Source organism: Thamnophis elegans, chromosome 4 (assembly GCF_009769535.1).
Source record: "Thamnophis elegans isolate rThaEle1 chromosome 4, rThaEle1.pri, whole genome shotgun sequence".
Lineage (NCBI taxonomy): Eukaryota > Metazoa > Chordata > Lepidosauria > Squamata > Colubridae > Thamnophis > Thamnophis elegans.
The window spans coordinates 133,819,787-133,840,198 of NC_045544.1; the positions used below are offsets into that span (position 1 = coordinate 133,819,787).

General features: G+C 45.7%; 1 protein-coding gene across 1 annotated transcript in view; it reads right to left on the reverse strand.

The window, feature by feature from the left end:
* Positions 1–5,886: 5,886 nt before the first annotated feature.
* AATF (apoptosis antagonizing transcription factor) overlaps positions 5,887–20,412 on the reverse strand; it is a 112,766-nt gene continuing 98,240 nt past the window's right edge. Inside the window, exon 12 of the mRNA XM_032216582.1 lies at positions 5,887–6,454. Coding sequence (XP_032072473.1) covers positions 6,391–6,454 — 64 coding nt within the window. The 3' untranslated portion in view covers positions 5,887–6,390. The remainder of the gene's footprint in view (positions 6,455–20,412) is intronic.

Consider the following 20,412-nt stretch of genomic DNA (forward strand, 5'->3'; position numbering starts at 1 on the left):
CTTGAGCAAGGAGAGTGGAGAGGAGCCGGGAACAGCGCAGGCTGACCCGACAACTTGGGAGGAGAGCACCCCGCCCCTCTTCACAAGGCACACTTAGGGACTGAGACTTAAGGAGACACTGTGGGGAGGGGAATTTGTCAGGAACAAACATTGAATTCATGGAGTTTTGGTGTGCCTTTGCCAACATCTGGAGTTTGCTGGACTTCCTGGACTCATTGCTTTGTCCCTTTGCTCCATTGGACTTGACTGGTTCTCTTGACCCGCTGGACTTCTTGACTTGAAGCCATCATGCTAACACCATTGTGCTGGATTACTTATAGCCAGAGGCTGGTGGTGGTGGTGGTGGTTGGTGTGTGTGTGTGTGTGTGTGTGTGTGTGTGTGTGTGAGCGCTTTGCTCCGGGAGCGTTTGGGGGAAAGTTGGGAGCAATAAAAGGGCATTTTGAACTATCAGCTAGCTGTGGTGCCTTCGTGCCTTGCCCTGGGTCATCACACCTGTAGATGTTAACTCCCAGAATACCTGCCAGTTGCCAAGCACCTGCATTTTCATCATGTGAATGTGGAAAATGCCACAATGGTTGTTAAGTGTGAGAAATGGTCACAAGTCACATATTTTTTTTAGTGCTGTTTTAATTTTGAATGGTCACTAATTGAACGGTTGTACCTGTATGAAGAGAGGGAGGGAGAGAGGGAGAGGATTCTGAGATTGGTAAAATCACAAACAATGCAATACAATACAATAGCAGAGTTGGAAGGGACCTTGGAGGTCTTCTGGTCCAACCCCCTGCTAAAGCAGGAGACCCCATCCCATTCTAGAAAAGTGGCTGTCCAGTCTCTTCTTCAAAACCTCCAATGTTGGAGCACCCCAAATTTCTGGAGGAGAGTCATTCCACTGATTAATTGTTCTCACTGTCAGAAATTTTCTCTTTAGTTCTAAGTTAGTTCTCTCCTAGATTAGTTCCCATCCATTGTTCCTTGTCTGTTCTGACCTAGGCTTCCCAACAGAACGAAGCCGAGTCCTCGTCCTGATAAACCGCCTTTTATTTAATTGACAGTGAATTCCTCTCCAGCAAAGTCTTTCCTCTCCCACCGTCTTTCAAGATAGGTCACAATTCCCGACCTTTATCAGGCTTGGAGAGTGGCTGGGCCCATATCTTTCAGACACCCACAATAATGAATTAATTGTCTCCTGCAAACTCCACTCCCCTTTCGCTCCTCTTTTATTCCCTATGAGAGGGCCATTCACCTATGGCTTTACTCCCAAGTCGACCCGTGTTCCTTAGCTATTCCCTTCGTCTGGCATCTCTGCGCATGCGCACACTGGGAACAGACTCCAGCTGTTCGTCTGCCTCACTGATGTCTGACTCTGAAGGCAGCTGATAACTGTCAGACGGCCCTGGCCCCTTCTCTGCCTCTGACACAGAGCCCTCATCTGAGCCTTCCCCAGACTCCAGGACTGGCCCAGGTTCCTCCCCAACCTCCTCACTGTCCGAATATGCTGCCAGTTCTGCTGGCGGGCCATAACATTGCCAGACCCCAGGAGGAGAAATGGCACACTGTGAAGGGCAACATTTGAAAGTAGCTTCTCTTGGGACTATTTTGATACACACACACACACACACACACACACACACACACAGAGAGAGGAAAGAAAGGAATTGAAGATGGATGAAAAGGAAAAGATGATGAAGAAAAATCAATGCACTTCTCCCAAGATCTACAGCCACGGCTGGGCTGCAAATGCACCAAAAGATATATTCGTCCATGCTACATACATTTTCCAAGAGAAAATTCAATACCCACTTTGACACAGATACTTTCTGCATCCCAGCAGGAGGTAAAATTAGAAAATGTTGGCCTTTTTGGGGGGGGTATGTTTGGGTGTAACTGCCCTTATGTGCCCCCCCACCCCCTTGGAGAATATGCCTTGATGGGAATTCACGCATCGTTATTTCATTATCTAAAAGTAGCTTTGGAATTTCTGCTTTCTATCACTAATTATATTTTGCCTACAGGTCATCTGTGTTTGCAGGTGTGTGATCTGGCATAGATGTAGAGCTTAGGTATGTGACAACACAGGTAGTCCTTGATTTATGACCGGTCGCTTAGCAACAGCACTTAGACTTAAGATACCGCTCCACTGTGCTTTTACAGCCCTCTCTAAGCAGTTTACAGAGTCAGCATATGGCCCTCAACAAGCTGAGGCCTCCTTTTACCCACCTCGGAAGGATAGAAGGCTGAGTCAACCTTGAGCCGGTCAGGATCGAACTCCTAGCAGTGGGCAGAGTTAGACTGCAATAGCAATAGGACTTAGACTTATATACTGCTTCACAGTGCTTTTACAGCCCTCTCTAAATGGTTTAAATAATCAGCATTTGGCCCCAACAATCTGGGTCCTCATTTTACTGACCTCAGAAGCATGAAGGGCTGAGCCAACATTAAGCCGGTCAGGATCAAAGGAATCGAACTGCTGGCTGTTGGCAGAGTTAAGCCTGCAATGCTGCATTCTAACCACTGGACCATCACAGCTCTTAACACCCATTTGAAGTTATCACAGATCTACCTTGAGGGGTTCTTAGGACCAGGATTTGAAATTTCAACACTTAAGCTCCTCCTCCAAAGTCACATGACTGATCTTCACGCTCTCACAGTGTAGCTTCTTTTTTAGTCATTTATAGCATCCTGTGGTCACGTGATTGCTTTTTGAGATAATTTCTGAAAACTGGTACTTCCGATTTTGGCACCCATAGCAAATAATTGCTTAACAACCACGGTGTTAGTATAACAACTGTGGCAGCCATTTTGCCGTGTTCGCTTAACAACTGCTGCAAAAAAAAGGCTATAAAATAACTCAGAGTTTGTCAACTGCTATGACTCAAAATATAGGGACGTGGTGGCTCAGTGGCTAAGACACTGAGCTTGTCAATTAGAAAGGTCGGCAGTTTGGCGGTTCGAATCCCTAGCGTCACGTAATGGAGTGAGCTCCCGTTACTTGTCCCAGCTTTTGCCAACCTAGCAGTTTAAAAGCATGAAAAAATGCAAGTAGAAAAAATAGGAACCACCTTTGGTGGGAAGGTAACAGTGTTCTGCGCGCTTTCAACATTTAGTCATGCCGGCCACGTGACCAGAGAGACGTCTTCAGACAGCGCTGGGGCTTTGAAACAGAGATGAGCATCGCCCCCTAGAATCAGGAATGACTAGCACATATGACTCATAATGGGCAGCTTTCATCATGGTCATATGTTGAGGACTTAGCCGTATTGATATTTCTTGCATCAAAACACCAAAACAATGCTAATCTTATTGCTAAAAAACAACAGCCGCAATTAATATTTCTAATCTTTATTTTTATAAAAAAGAAATCTCATACACTGGTGGAAAAACTATTGAGTCAATTTGAAATATAAAAGATTACTCTAATTCACTTGTAATTTTAGTTTGAATATTTTGTCACTGAATTTACTAATTCAACATTGTTATTTCACCTCCGAATGTACTTTCGTTTGTAAACTGCCCAGAGTTGCTTTGATGGTGAAATGGACAGCATCTAAATTTGATAAATAAATAATGAAAAAAATATTCTTTGACAATCTATTTCATCAACGCTGCAATCCTCGCAACATACTGTATATGCTCAGTTATCATTCTTAATTAATTTAAATATCTATTATGGAAAGCTCTTTAATTATTAACTGAAACACTACTTTAATTTTTAAGGTCAATAAATCTATATAGAAAAGTGTTTATCATTCAAGGCATCTACACGTATGACATCACACACAAATACAAAGGCATAAGTCTCTATTTTATTGACTACATTTGTGTGTGTGTTTGCACACATTTGTGAGTGATGGTTCCAAGACAATGAATATAGCATGTTGTATTATTACATACACGGACACGTGTTACTTATACAAAATAACCTCCGCTGGAAGACTGAGCACACCATGCTAGTAAATCCACTTGATGGGATTTTAATTTCCAATGATCTCCTGAATAAAAACAAGTGAATTGGTCTTCCCTTTGTTAGATTTATCCTGGACCTAAATTCTATGGGATGTCAGGCCTCTTCAAATCCCTACCAGAAAAAATAATTATAATAATATATTAAAAGCTCTGGACTAAAAGTTCACAAGTGTTTATCAGTTTAGAGCAGAGGTCGTCAAACTTGGGCACTTTAAGACTTGTGGACTTCAACTCCCAGAATTCTCCAGCCAGCATAGGGCTTAACGGATGTCCTGGAGCACACACTGAGATTGGCAGCTCTTTCTCTGTAAGAAACACATGGACACACACACACACACACACACACACACACACACAGCGCCATTTGTTTATTAATTTGTTTATTAATTCCTGACACCACTGTTTTTCTAAAAAAAATAATCCAATTTTATTCCACATTCACTTAGGCAAAATGTCATCAAGTTTTTTTTTCAGGAAATTTGAAGGCCTTTTTTTCATCAAGCAAATTGCTTTGGCATCCATCCAAACCATCATCCCTCCATTCCATTCCATTCCATCGACCCATCCATCCATCATCCCTCCCTCCAATCCATCCATCCATCCATCATCCCTGATCCATCCATCCAATCCATCATCCTTCCCTCCCTCTGATCCATCCATCCATCCATCCTCCATCCAATCCATCCATCCATCTCATCCATCATCCATCCAACCCAATCCATCCAACCCATCATCCATCCATTCCATCATCCATCCATCCAATCTATCATCCATCCATCATCCATCCATCCATCCATTGCATCCATCATCTATTCATCCATCCATCCATCCATTCCATCCATCCATCATCCATCCAATCCATCCATCATCCATCTATCATCCATCCAATCCATCCATCATCCCTCCATCCAATCCATCATCCATCCAATCCATCCATCACCCATCCAATCCATCATCCATCCATCCATTGGGATGCAGTGCCAGTGGTGAGCCTTTTTTCATCAAGCAAATTGCTTTGGCATCCATCCATCCATCCTTCTATCCAATCCATCATCCTTCCCTCCCTCTGATCCATCCACCCATCCTCCATCCAATCCATCCATCCTCCATCCATCCATCCATCATCCATCCAACCCAATCCATCCATCATCTATCCATCCATCCATCCATCCATCCCATTCCATCTATCATCTATTCATCCATCTATCCATCCATCCATCCATCATCCATCCATCCTCCATCCATTCCATCCATCCATCATCCATCCATTCAATCCATCCATCCTTCCATCCAATCCATTATCCATCCATCCATCCATCCAATCCATCATCCATCCAATCCATCCATCACCCATCCAATCCATCATCCATCCATTGGGATGCAGTGCATCCATCATCCTTCCCTCCCTCTGATCCATCCACCCATCCTCCATCCAATCCATCCATCATCCATCCATCCATCCATCATCCATCCAACCCAATCCATCCATCATCTATCCATCCATCATCCATCCAATCCATCCATCCAATTCATCCATCATCCATCCATTCCATCCATCCATCATCCCTCCCTCCAATCCATCCATCATCCATCCAATCCATCCATCACCCATCCAATCCATCACCCATCCATTGGGATGCAGTGCCAGTGGTGAGCCTTTTTTCATCAAGCAAATTGCTTTGGCATCCATCCATCCCTCTATCCAATCCATCATCCTTCCCTCCCTCTGATCCATCCACCCATCCTCCATCCAATCCATCCTCCATCCATCCATCCAACCCAATCCATCCATCATCTATCCATCCAAACCATCATCCTTCCATCATCATCCATCCATCCCATTCCATCTATCCATCCATCCATCCATCCATCAATCCAATCCATCATCCATCCAATCCATCCATCCATCCATCCACTTCATCCATCATCCATCCATTCCATCCATCCATCATCCCTCCCTCCAATCCATCCTTTCATCCATCCAATCATCCATCCATTGGGATGCAGTGCCAGTGGTGAGCCTTTTTTCATCAAGCAAATTGTTTTGGCATCCATCCATCCATCCATCCCATCCGTCCATCCATCGGGATGCAGTGTCAGTGGTGATCTTTGGCAACAGTCTTGCCCTGCCAGAATGATGACTTCGTGCCCACTGTGTCCTTGAAGATCCCAGAGGAAAGAGCCTGATGGAATTAACATGGCTCATCTTGAGGGAAGTTCAGAAAGGAGAGGGGGGGGGAGAGTAGGAGAAAAATGTTGTCCTGTGTCCCAATGTGATCATGGATGGCAGCTTCCTCAGGTTCTTCTCCATCAAATGGACAGACACCACCTTGACTCCCCTGAGTGAGGTCTGTAGGGTGGTGGGACTATCCGAGCATGAGAAGGTCTCCCACATTCCAGAACCTGCCAAGGTGTCCTTTGGATCACTAGGCTTGATGTCCTTCTTCTAGGCGGACCTGCTTGCCAAACAGCGACCGATACAGTTCTGTCCTGGAGGGGAGGGAGAGACAAGAGGCAGGGAAAGGCAAACAATTTGAAGTCATGAGAAGTTATTCAAGTTGGTAAGTCTAGCTCATTCCAGAGCCAGGAAAAAGCAAGAAAAGCAACAAAATGAAGTCAACAAAATAAGGAGGAGAAAGAGAGAGAAAGGTCTCCAGAGGTTTCGGCACCTGGCCCCGTTATATGTGGGATAAACAGGATTGGAACTGGTTAATTCTTGTTGCTCAAATTCTCGGCAACCTTCCAGGGTTGCAGAGGCAAGATTGAACAATCAAAATATCGTCCAGATATAAATGCACCAACAGTCTGTAGAGACACTCAAGTCATCCAGGTTATGGTTGTCCCGAAGGATATTGTCCTGGATCTGGATGACTAAAAATCTCCACAGACTTTTAGCTACAGTATTTTTCGGAGTACAAGACGCAGCAAGATTTTGAAGAGGGAAATTTTTAAAAAAGCTTTTTGCACTCTGCAGACCTCCCAAAAATGGCCCATTTTTTCTTCAAAAAAAAAAGGGCATGAATAGCCTTTAAGAGGCTTGTAGAGTGCTCCTGGGGTGGGCAAAAACAAGCAAAAAATGGCCCGTTTTTCGCAAAAACTGGTGCTTTTTTTGTCAAAAAAAGTGCCTGCATAGCCTTTAGGGGGCTTATAGAGAGCTCCTGGGGGCTGGGGCAGAATTGAGCAAAAACCAGTCAGTTTTTCACTCACTTCTGCCCTCCCCAGCCCCCAGGAGCATTCTGCAAGCCTCCTAAAAGGTATGCACAGCCATTTTGGTGAAGGGGGGGGGGCGTGTTTCGGGAGGCCAAAAATGCTGTATTCAGTGTATAAGACGCACCCAGATTTTCAGCCTCTTTGTTGAGTGAAAAAGGTGCGTCTTATATTCCGAAAAATACAGTATACAATTTGGGATGAACACACCTTTGAATGGTGTGGGAGTAGGAATGGATGTCCGGGGGGGGGGGGAGTGCATACTACAGGAACCAGGAGCACCACTCAGGTGACCCTGAGGATACAGATCAACCTCCAAGTGCTTCAAGGACCCTCTAAAGGGATGGGAATGACCAGCTGTCTGCAAGGAATATAAATCCTTCCGTTCTCCACTATCCAGTCAGAGCTGAAGAAGCTTCTTGGATGAGAAGTGAAACGTCTTCAAAACAAAAAACAAGAAAGTCCAGTTGCTTCCTGAAAAAGCACCTTTGGGATAACAAGCTACCTGTAACTCTAACCAAGGGTTCCACCACAAATGCGCGTATGTCAAAACCGCGTGTGACTAAACCGTGGTGACAAAACCGCGCCGTCAAAACCGCGGAGACGAATGAGCGCTGAAGCGCGCCGACAACAGCGCACTGTAACATAACCCTAAACCTAACCCTAAACCTTACCCTAAGTTAAATCGCGCTTCTGTCGGCGCGCTGTTGTCGACGCGCTGTTGTCGGCGCGCTTTTGACGTTTGCGGTTATGTCGTGCCACGTAACCAAGTGCTGACTGTTAGTTGAGAAGATTCTTATGCAGAGGCTATGCAGGCAGTCCTCGACTTACAACAATGCATTCTGTGACCGCTTTACAATAGCACTGAGAAAAGTGACCTATGACTGCTTTTCACACGTATGACAGTTACAGCATCCCTGTAGTCATGCAATCAAAATTTGGACGCTTGGCCACAGGCATGTACTTATGAAGGTTGCACTGACCCCAGCTTCACTTAACAACCGTGTTACTAACTTAACAACTGCGGCAAGAACGGTCGTAAAAGAGGGCAAGTTCCAGTTCCTATATTCTATGACATTTCCTTCTTCTTTTTTAATGTAATTTCCCAAAACATTTTCCAGATAACAATAGACTTTCCTTCTACTGTGGTTTCATTCAAATACTGTCCATGTTTAACCCTACTTAACTCTTCAGGAATCAGCCAAGGTTGAGTTATGTTGCTTCCTAGTTGGACAAATGAAAGAAGAATGGCAGTCAAGAAGAGACAAGGGAAGAGCTAAGCAGAAAACAACAAGAGGAGACTATACTCTCTCCCAGATAAGCAGGGATTAACACCAGGCAAACAATCAAGCAGAAAACAAAACCCTAATGAAAAGACTACCAAGGAGAAAATATTTTACAAAAAATATATATACACACCTTCACCAATACTGGCAGGGCAAGATCCAGAGACATTCTGAACAAATGGGGCTATCTGATGGCTTCTGCCCTTTGCGATTGTGGTGACAACGACACTTATGTACGTATATCTGGTCTTAGCGCCCCGATCAGTGTACACTTGAGGAATTCATGGCAGTGCGACGGAACACAATTAAATGTTGCTGGTTTCTGGGCAAGAGCTGTTTAATTTGTACCTATTTTAATCTTGTATTTTAAATGTTTATGTCATATGGTATGCCCTTATTTTAATTGGGATGCTTCTGACATGAATAAACACAGCCCCCAGCCCCCTGAAACCCTGTTGCTGTAGGCGCCTTCTGAAGGGATTGGAGGGGGGGGCAGGAAAAGTAACTTCTCAAGGACAATTTTATACAAGGCAGGACCTGCCATGGATGTCATCCGGTTCTTCAAGGAAAAGGGCCACCCGATAATTAAAAATGCATCTTTTATTAATAAACATCAGGACTGCAGAGACCTTGCATGGCATCTCTCTCTCTCTCTCCTCTCACTCTTTCTCTCTCTCCTCTCTCCTTTCTTTCTCTCCTCTCACTCATTCCTCTTTCCCCTTTCTCTCTCCTCTCTCCCTCGTTCCCTCTTCTTTCCCCTCAAACACTTTCTCTCTCCCTCTCTCTTCTCATTCTCTTTCCACTTTCCCCTCACACACTTTTTCTCTCCCCCCTTTCTCTCTCTTCTCACTCTCATTCCTCTTTCCCCTCACATGCTTTTTCTCTCCCCCCCTTTTTCTCTCCTCACTCTCATTCCTCTTTCCCCTCACACTTTTTCTCTCTCCTTCCTTCCTCTCTCCTCTCTCTTCTCACTCTCATTCCTCTTTCCCCTCACACGCTTTCTCTCCTTCCTTCCTCTCTCCTCTCTCTTCTCACTCTCATTCCTCTTTCCCCTCACACGCTTTCTCTCCTTCCTTCCTCTCTCCTCTCTCTTCTCACTCTCATTCCTCTTTCCCCTCACACGCTTTCTCTCTCCTTCCTTCCTCTCTCCTCTCTCTTCTCACTCTCATTCCTCTTTCCCCTCACACGCTTTCTCTCCTTCCTTCCTCTCTCCTCTCTCTTCTCACTCTCATTCCTCTTTCCCCTCACACGCTTTCTCTCCTTCCTTCCTCTCTCCTCTCTCTTCTCACTCTCATTCCTCTTTCCCCTCACACGCTTTCTCTCTCCTTCCTTCCTCTCTCCTCTCTCTTCTCACTCTCATTCCTCTTTCCCCTCACACGCTTTCTCTCTTTCCTTCCTCTCTCCTCTCTTCTCACTCTCATTCCTCTTTCCCCTCACATGCTTTTTCTCTCCCCCCCTTTTTCTCTCCTCACTCTCATTCCTCTTTCCCCTCACACTTTTTCTCTCTCCTTCCTTCCTCTCTCCTCTCTCTTCTCACTCTCATTCCTCTTTCCCCTCACACGCTTTCTCTCCTTCCTTCCTCTCTCCTCTCTCTTCTCACTCTCATTCCTCTTTCCCCTCACACTTTTTCTCTCTCCTTCCTTCCTCTCTCCTCTCTTCTCACTCTCATTCCTCTTTCCCCTCACACGCTTTCTCTCCTTCCTTCCTCTCTCCTCTCTCTTCTCACTCTCATTCCTCTTTCCCCTCACACGCTTTCTCTCTCCTTCCTTCCTCTCTCCTCTCTCTTCTCACTCTCATTCCTCTTTCCCCTCACACGCTTTCTCTCTCCTTCCTTCCTCTCTCCTCTCTCTTCTCACTCTCATTCCCCTTTCCCCTCACACGCTTTCTCTCTCCTTCCTTCCTCTCTCCTCTCTCTTCTCACTCTCATTCCTCTTTCCCCTCACACGCTTTCTCTCTCCTTCCTTCCTCTCTCCTCTCTCTTCTCACTCTCATTCCCCTTTCCCCTCACAATTTTTCTCTCCCCACTTTCTCTCTCCTCTCTTCTCATTCCTCTCTCTTCTCACTCTCATTCCCCTTTCCCCTCACACGCTTTCTCTCTCCTTCCTTCCTCTCTCCTCTCTTCTCACTCTCATTCCCCTTTCCCCTCACACGCTTTCTCTCTCCTTCCTTCCTCTCTCCTCTCTCTTCTCACTCTCATTCCCCTTTCCCCTCACACGCTTTCTCTCTCCTTCCTTCCTCTCTCCTCTCTCTTCTCACTCTCATTCCTCTTTCCCCTCACACGCTTTCTCTCTCCTTCCTTCCTCTCTCCTCTCTCTTCTCACTCTCATTCCTCTTTCCCCTCACACGCTTTCTCTCTCCTTCCTTCCTCTCTCCTCTCTCTTCTCACTCTCATTCCCCTTTCCCCTCACACGCTTTCTCTCTCCTTCCTTCCTCTCTCCTCTCTCTTCTCACTCTCATTCCTCTTTCCCCTCACACGCTTTCTCTCTCCTTCCTTCCTCTCTCCTCTCTCTTCTCACTCTCATTCCCCTTTCCCCTCACCCGCTTTCTCTCTCCTCTCTTCTCATTCCTCTCTCTTCTCACTCTCATTCCCCTTTCCCCTCACACGCTTTCTCTCTCCTTCCTTCCTCTCTCCTCTCTTCTCACTCTCATTCCCCTTTCCCCTCACACGTTTTCTCTCTCCTTCCTTCCTCTCTCCTCTCTCTTCTCACTCTCATTCCCCTTTCCCCTCACACGCTTTCTCTCTCCTTCCTTCCTCTCTCCTCTCTCTTCTCACTCTCATTCCTCTTTCCCCTCACACGCTTTCTCTCTCCTTCCTTCCTCTCTCCTCTCTCTTCTCACTCTCATTCCCCTTTCCCCTCACAATTTTTCTCTCCCCACTTTCTCTCTCCTCTCTTCTCATTCCTCTCTCTTCTCACTCTCATTCCCCTTTCCCCTCACACGCTTTCTCTCTCCTTCCTTCCTCTCTCCTCTCTTCTCACTCTCATTCCCCTTTCCCCTCACACGCTTTCTCTCTCCTTCCTTCCTCTCTCCTCTCTCTTCTCACTCTCATTCCTCTTTCCCCTCACACGCTTTCTCTCTCCTTCCTTCCTCTCTCTTCTCACTTTCATTCCTCTTTCCCCTCACACGCTTTCTCTCTCCTTCCTTCCTCTCTCCTCTCTCTTCTCACTCTCATTCCCCTTTCCCCTCACACGCTTTCTCTCTCCTTCCTTCCTCTCTCCTCTCTCTTCTCACTCTCATTCCTCTGTCCCCTCACACGCTTTCTCTCTCCTTCCTTCCTCTCTCCTCTCTCTTCTCACTCTCATTCCCCTTTCCCCTCACAATTTTTCTCTCCCCACTTTCTCTCTCCTCTCTTCTCATTCCTCTCTCTTCTCACTCTCATTCCCCTTTCCCCTCACACGCTTTCTCTCTCCTTCCTTCCTCTCTCCTCTCTCTTCTCACTCTCATTCCCCTTTCCCCTCACACGCTTTCTCTCTCCTTCCTTCCTCTCTCCTCTCTCTCATTCCTCTTTCCCCTCACACGCTTTCTCTCTCCTTCCTTCCTCTCTCCTCTCTCTTCTCACTCTCATTCCTCTTTCCCCTCACACGCTTTCTCTCTCCTTCCTTCCTCTCTCCTCTCTCTTCTCACTCTCATTCCCCTTTCCCCTCACACGCTTTCTCTCTCCTTCCTTCCTCTCTCCTCTCTCTTCTCACTCTCATTCCTCTTTCCCCTCACACGCTTTCTCTCTCCTTCCTTCCTCTCTCCTCTCTCTTCTCACTCTCATTCCCCTTTCCCCTCACAATTTTTCTCTCCCCACTTTCTCTCTCCTCTCTTCTCATTCCTCTCTTACCTCACCTGCTTTTTCTCTCCCCCTTTCTCTCTCCCTCTCCCTTCTCATTCTCATTCCTTTTTCCCCTCACACTTTTTTCTCCCTTTCCCCCTCCTCTCTCTCTTTCTCCTCTGTTCCTTCTCACTCATTCCTCTTTCCCCTCATACACTTTTTCTCTCTCCTCCCTCCCTTCTCATTCTCATTCCTCTTTCCCCTCACCCGCTTTCTCTCTCCCCCCTTCTCTCTCCTCTCTCCCTTCTCACTCTCATTCCTCTTTCCCCTCACACACTTTTTCTCCCCCTTCTCTCTTCTCTTTTTCTGTCTCCTCTCTCCCTCTCTTTTCTCACTGATTCCTCTTTCTCCCTCACACACTTTTTCTCCCCCTTCTCACTTTCTCTCATCTCTTTTTCTCACTTTCTCTCTACTCTCTTTCTCTCCTCACTTGCTTCCCTCTCTCCTCTCTCTCCTTTTCACTTTCTCCTCTCACTCTTTCCTCCCTCTCCCCTCTCTCTCCCTTTCCCCTCTCACACGCCTTTTCTCTCTTCCCTTTTTCTCCTCTCCCACTCTTTCCTCTCTCTCATCTTTCTCTCTCACCTTCTCTCTCCTCTCCCACTCTTTCTCTCTCTCCTCTCAATCGTCTCTCTTTCCCCTCTCTTTCTCTCTCTCCCTTTCTCTCCCCCCTCTCTCATACACACACACACACACACACACACACACACACACGGCCTCCCAATATGTAAATACGACACGAGCCTTAGATCCCATCTCTCTGGGGACTGAGGGTTTTTTTGTTCCTCCTCGAAGTTTGCCCTTTCCAAACAAGGCTTTTCAGGGAAGGAACAAGATTGAATATTTTAATAGGAATGTATGAGAACCGGGGCGATGAAAGGACGGGCGATTCAATCAGCCAGGTTGTATGGGATTGTAATTTCGTTTTCATATATGTTTCCTTTCTTCCCTGAGACTGACATAATACTTGAAGGAGAGACAATCAACTCAAGCCCGCAACGATGTTCAAATTGATTGCGGTTTTGGACTAGCGGAATGTTGCTCGCCGAATTAAAATAAAAATTGGTTTGTTTGGAGGGGGCGGGGAGGAGAAAGTTACGTGCAATAAAGAAATGGTCAGAGGTCCGAATAGGGCCAGGAAGGTACTGTAGAACAGATTCGGAAAAACAACAGTTGTGCAGGTATCACAGATGCTAAACATATAAATATACAATTGGAGATACTATTTAGGTCAGGGGTATCCAAGCCTGGGGACTTTAAGGCTTGTGGACTTCAACTCCCAGAATTCCCCAGACAGCCAAATGTCGGACTGGTGGACTTCCACTCCCAGAATTCCCCAGACAGCTGGCTGGGGAATTCTGGGAGTGGAAGTCCACCAGTCCGACATTTGGCTGTCTGGGGAATTCTAAGAGTTGAAGTCCATAAGTCTTAAAAGTAACCAAGCTGGGACGCCTCCAACTTGGGATAGCTGTCCAAAATTCCTAAAGAGCCCACAGATAATTTGCAACGCATAAGGTCAATAATCTTCAGGAATTTATGAATTTAGCCGATCCTGGTTTTCAAATCCTCCATTTCCTAAAAATGTTTTCTTCCATTGCAAGTACTTGGTCTGTATGTTTTATCGTGGCATGGAAAGAGGTGCACCCATTTGCCGAGAATAATTCAAACATTATTCATAGGAAGCAATCCCCAACAAACCAAACGACATACTGCGCAAACAAGGCATGCTTTCTATTTCAAAGCTAATGAAATCTGGATACAAGGTACTTCCAAAATCACTCAGAGCAGCAATGCTAGAATTTAAAAAAAATGTGAACAGACCCAATCCTCTCAACTTAAAAAATAAACAAGGGTGCAGGAAGGAGAGAAAAATCCTCTATTTGTTCTGACCCGAGAGCGTGAAGCAAACTCCTTGTCCCGACAAAAAACCCTTTTATTAATTGACTGTGAATTCTGCTCATTCACATCCAGCAAAGTCTTTCAAGGGAGGATTTATAGTCACAGACCTTATCTGGCTTGGAAAGCTGCCAGGCCGATATCTGCAAAACTTGGCAAGGAGTCTCGGAGAGTCATGAACCAATTAAGTGAACTAATTGTCTCCTGCAAACTCCACTCCCCTTTTGCTCCTTTTTTATTTCCTCTGGGAGGGGCCATTCATCGTCCACCTGTGGCCTTACTTCCAAGTCAACCCCTGTTCCTTAGCTGTTCCCTTCGTCTGGCAACTCTGCGCATGCGCACACTGGGAACAGGCTCCAGCTGTTCGTCTGCCTCACTGATGTCTGACTCTGAAGGCAGCTGATAACTGTCAGATGGCTCTGGCCCCCTCTCTGCCTCTGACACAACCCTCATCAGAGCCTTCCCCAGACTCCAGGACTGGCCCATGTTCCTCCCCAACCTCCTCACTGTCCGAATCTGCTGCCAGCACTGCTGGTGGGCCACAGCACTATTTTGCAGGCAACTCCCGTTTCCAAACTGAATCTGGAAAGGAAGAATTCTATGTTTGCTTGTTTGCCCTCTCTCTGCTGCAGTGACTTTGGGTGGCTTACAAAATGACAAAAAGATAATACTAAAACAATTAAAATTAAGAAGATTAAAAAAGAAACCAAACCATAGGGGGATTATATTGGGGGAGGGAGATATGGAAAAGAAAGAATGGGATCTTCTGTATGCATGTACATATATATATCTTTATCTTTAACTTCTTCAATCAAGTCCAAGGTAACAATTATGAAATTCTAGTCTAGGTTAGTGATGGAGTGCCCAAACAGGAACATGCGTGCATGTACATGCATGTGCTGGAAAACTGAAGAACAGCTGGCCAGTGAGCATGCGTGTGCCAGCCAACTAGTCTTCAGGTTTCTGGTCTGTGCATGCCTGTTTTTGGCCATTTTTCAGGCCTTTTTCAGGCCACAAAAAATGGCATGAAAATGGCTTGAAAAATGGCCGGAAAAAGTCCTCAAACTGACCTGGTTTTGGGCCATTTGGGGGGCTGTTTTCAGGAGCTCCAGCGCCCACGAAGATCAGCTGGCCAGTGTACATGTGCACTCTGGAAGCCGGAAGAGCAACTGGCGATGGCACATGTGCCCACGGAGAGGCCTCCGCGTATTACCTGTGGCACACGTGCCATAGGTTTGCAATCACAGGTCTAGATCAACCTGTTGGATATCTAAAGGTTTTTAAATCTGGGCTGATAGCAGCAATATTTCTTACAATCATAAACTGGGAATCTTTGAATATTAACGTGTTTCTTTGAGGCACAATTTAGCCCTCGTGTTTCATTCCCTGAAGAGAAAGAAACTGAACACATTTTATGATAGTTAAATATTTTCCAGTTGTTTTACAGTTGCAAAAAGACTCAGCTATATGCTGAGTGGCAGGAGAAATCCTTTTATAGGCCTGTAGGAAACAGTACAAAACTCTGAAAAATCAAGAAGTGTTAAGTGAATCACTTAAATTGATGTTAAGTTACTAACATTAATCTGGCTTCCCCCCACTGACTTTGCTACTCAGAAGGTCGCAAAAGGAAATCACGTGACCTTGGGATACGGCCACCGTCATGAATACAGGCTGATTGCTGAGCGTCCGAATTTTGATCATGTGTCCATGGAGATAGCATACTAAAAAGCAGAGACATCCCCCTGCCAACCAAGTGTGTATTGTCAAGGCTGTGGTTTTCCCAGTTGCAATGGATGGCTGTGAAGGTTGAATCATAAGAAAGGCTGAGTGCCAAAGAATGGAGGCCTTTGAACTCTGGTGCTGGAGAAGACTCCTGCATTGAGTCCCTTGGACTGCAAGGCCATCCAACCGGTCAGTCCTAGAGGAGATCAACCTTGACTGCTCTTTAGAAGGCTAGATGCTGAAGAGGAAACTCAAATGCTTTGGCCGCCTAATGAGAAGGAAGGACTCCCTGGAGAAGAGCCTGGGAAACATGGAGGGCAAAAGAAGAAGGGGACGACAGAGAAGGAGGTGGGTGGATGGAGTCACCGAAGCAGAAGGCGTGAGCTTGAATGGACTCCGGAGGATGGTAGAGGACAGGAAGGCCTGGAGGAACGTGGTCCATGGGGCCGCGATGAGTCAGACACAACTTCGCAACTAACAACAATCATGGGGATGATGCAACGGTCGTAAGTTTGAAAAACTGACATAAGTCCCCCTTTTCAGCGCCATTGCAACTATAAATGGTTGTAAGTCAAAAACTGCCTGTATTTTAATGGATGAGGGCAGGGGTCTCCAACCTTGGCAACTTTAAGCCTGGAAGAGCTTTGCTGGCTGGGGAATCCTGGAAGTTGAAGTCCTCCAAGCTTAAAGTTGCCAAGGTTGGAGACCCCTGGATTACAGCCACCCATTAAGTTAAGTTTACTTTATTGTTATTGTACCTCGTACAAGGAAATTAAATGCCATCTTCTGTGTACATCACACATAAGAAAACTATAAAAGAAATTAAACAAAAGAACGCATCCTTCACATTCCCCTTGAATTCTGGTTTACAAAATGTCAGAAATACACAGGGCAGGAAACTAAGTGAGGTCTGAATCAGCAGAATTATTGCATTCTTAGATGAAACAGTGGTGGGTTCTGGCTGGTACAGGCGTACCAGTAGTAGCCGGGAGCAGCGGCCACTGTAACAGTACGGTGGCTCGTTTGGCCCACCTGCCTGCATTCCATACCTGTTTTTAAGGCAACCGGCCAATTGCGCACATGCGCACAGCATATGGCACCTGCACGACCTCCGACAAGCAGTTGGGTGTCGTAGGGGCGGTGGAGTGCTCAAATGCGTGCCGCATGCGGGCACGACCAGGACGCCCGGCCCCGTGCGCAGCGTACCGGTAGGGACGGGGAGGGGAACCCACCACTCAACTGAAACAATTGTTTCTAACTACATACAGGTAGTCCTTGACATACGACCATAACGGAGCCCTGTCCGTTATGGCTGTGATGTCGTAACGGTTTCAAAATGGGTTGGTCACCCGAGCAGCACAATTTTACGATTTGTTCTTTGTGTGTGTGTGTGGTGTTTTTCCCCCCAAATGGTTATAAATGTAGCCGTGTTGCCGAAGTTCAGTCATGGGACTGCAAAAGAGCTCCAACCATCAGAATTTCGAATCAGGATCGTCAGTCCTCTTTTTCAGATCGGTCGTAACTTCAAACAGTTGCTAAGTGACCGGGCATAAGTTGTGTTCTACCCATACGGAGAGCAAATCTTTGATTTATTAGCAGGACTGCACCTTTAACTAGCTTATAAGACTAGCAATGGTTCACTTGTTTTTAGTTTTTTGGGGGGGGCAGGTGGCTGGTCCCCTCCATCCATTTGCCAATCGTTTCCTGTCCAGACAATAAAGGGGTAGGGGATCATGAGTAGCCAGGAGGGGTGAGGGGAGGAAGAAAAGCAGGAGTAATAAGATCACCCAAAGGCCAGGAGTAACTTACAAGATCTGTAATTGCTGGGGCTTTCAACTGGGTGGAAGGCCTGGGGTTGAATCGAGAAACTCGCCTGAATTAAAATTTAACTTTATCACAATCTGCGAAAGCAAGTAATGAGCAGTAACATTTTTATTTCTTTTAAACTGTCATTTTAGGCTGAGCTGGGAATAATTACCTATTTCCACTGCAGGAAGGTTTTATCACCCCGAGTGAGGCATTTTCTAATTTAATATTTTTATTATATTATCATAAAACCTGGTTTCAAGGAGAGGCGGGGAAAGTTATCGTGAGCCACTGGCTGTAAAACTCAGTGAGTGCCTGGGCTTAATTATTCATGTCACTGTTTCTCAACCTTGGCAGTTTGAAGAGGTGGGGACTTCAACTCCCAGAATTCCCCTGCCAGCAATGTGTGGACTTCAACTCCCAGAATTCCCCAGCCAGCAACATGTGGATTTCAACTCCCAGAATTCTGGGAGTTGAAGTCCACACATCTTCAAACTGCCAAGGTTGAGAAACACTGATTTATGCCTTTCTTAAAAGACAGAGGAGAAAATTGGACCAATTACCTGCATAGAGGCACTCTTGACATGCCCCACAGCAAAGAGAGGATGTAGAGAGATTAAAGGAGGGGAAAGTTTTCCAGCAATTTAGGAAACTAGCAAGGAAACTGAAAGGCAGTTTGGTGTAGTGGTTAAGATACTGGACTAGAAATCAGGAGCTGGTGAGTTCTAGTTCTGCCTTAGCTATAAAAGCCAGCAGGGTAACTTTGGGCCGATCACCAGGAGATGGTGAGTTCTAGTCTCACTTAACAACTGTCTTGCTTAGCAACAGCAATGTTGGGCTCCATTGTGGTCATAATTTGAGGACTATCTGTTTTCTAAGTTTTCTAAAGCTGGCTGCTTTTGTGGATTTCCTCTCCCTCAGATTTTAAATGTTGTTCAGACAAAGCGGAGACTTTCTTCCTCGGGAATACAATCTGCTTACTTTCCGTTTTCCTTTCTGCTTGGACTCTTCCCATCTCTTGAAATTTATATCCAGGCTCTGGCCTAAATCTATTCCTTCCCATAAATCCTCTGGTTCATTGATCTCCTTTCGTCTTTGCATTTTCAGACAAAGGGCATAAAGACTTGGGAACGCACCGAACTCCACTTGCAGAATGTGCATGTGCGTGAGGCGGCGTCCCTTCATCTGCCGACACGGCTTGGGATAATCATCACACCCACAGAAGGCAATTAAGACTTTCGATTATTACTCGGGATGAGTTTTTTTTTTACACATTTTAAAAATGCGAACGGAGACGGGTCTTGTTTTTTGTTGTTGTTGATTTGTTAGCAATTCTTAGGTAGGGGTGGGCTTCAAAAATTTTAGCAAAGGATTCTCTGTCCAGTTGCTGGGTGGGCGTGGCCTAGTCGGCCTCCTGCACCACTGCAGGGAGTGTTTTTGCCCTCCCAGAGCTCTGGAGGCCTTCCTTGAGCCTCCGGGAGGGCGAAAACGGCCTCCCTAGGCTCCGGAGACCCCCTTCCTGAACTGCTGGTAGGCCTGTTTTTTGCCCTCCCCGAGACTCTGCGCCCGCTCTGCACTTACCTGCATCCAAAACGGGCCACATGGGGACTCCTGGGATGGGTGGGGTGGGCGGGGCCAGCCAGGAGTGGGATTTGGAGGTTCTCCAAACTGCACAGAATCTTAGCTAGAGGTTCTTCCGAACCGCTGCGAATCCTTAGCAGCCCAACTTAGGCCGTTATGTTCCCATACTTTTGGAACAAGGCAGATGATTAAGCCAACTTCCAACTGTGGTTTAATAAACCCCGGTCTGTTCTGAAAACTTCCCACACCTTTTCCCACTTCAAATGAACTAGGGAACAATGATTAACTGAACCTGGCTTCTTGTTCAACTCATGGGCAGAATGCCTCTGTTTGTGTATCTTAATTTGGGGATTCAGTTCGTTAAACGCAAATCAGAAGCCAAGTTTCAAGATGAAATAAATAACATGGGACAGGAACACTGACAGTGATGATTGCTATGCTTGGAAAGGAAAATGTGCAAAAAATACTCCCTCGGCCTTTTAACTTTGCAATTATTCTTTTTAACCCTGTTTTAATTTTGTTTTTAACTTTGGCTTTTATATCATTTTGTCATTTTATCTGCAAACTGCCACAATTCACGCAAGTGTGACAGGCAGCAGACAGAAATTTGATGGATGGATGGATGGATGGATGGATGGATGGATGGACGGACAGACAGAGAACTTAGTTTGCTTGCCCAAGCTAGAGAAGACAGATTAAAACTTTTTGAAACTTGTCTTATCTCACTTGCTATTCTAGATTATATTTAGATCATTAATTGCTGTTTCTGTTTTATGTTTAGAATTTATCTATTCTCTGTCAAAATTTTAATATAAGCTAAAATTAAACTCTCTATATTAAAAAATGTAGCTTTAAATGTAGTTTGTCATCTCTAGTCTAGGATTATATATTATAAAAACATTGAATCACTGTGTTAATACCACTTTATAAGGCCACACTTGGAATGCTGCATCCAGTTTTGGTCACCACAATGTAGAAAAGATGTGGAGACTCTAGAAAGAGTGCAGAGAAGAGCAACAAAGAGGATTAGGGGACTGGAGGCTAAAATATATGAAGAACGGTTGCAGGAACTGGGTAGTTCAATGAAAAGAAGGACTAGGGGAGACATGATAGCAGTCTTCCAATATCTCAGGGGT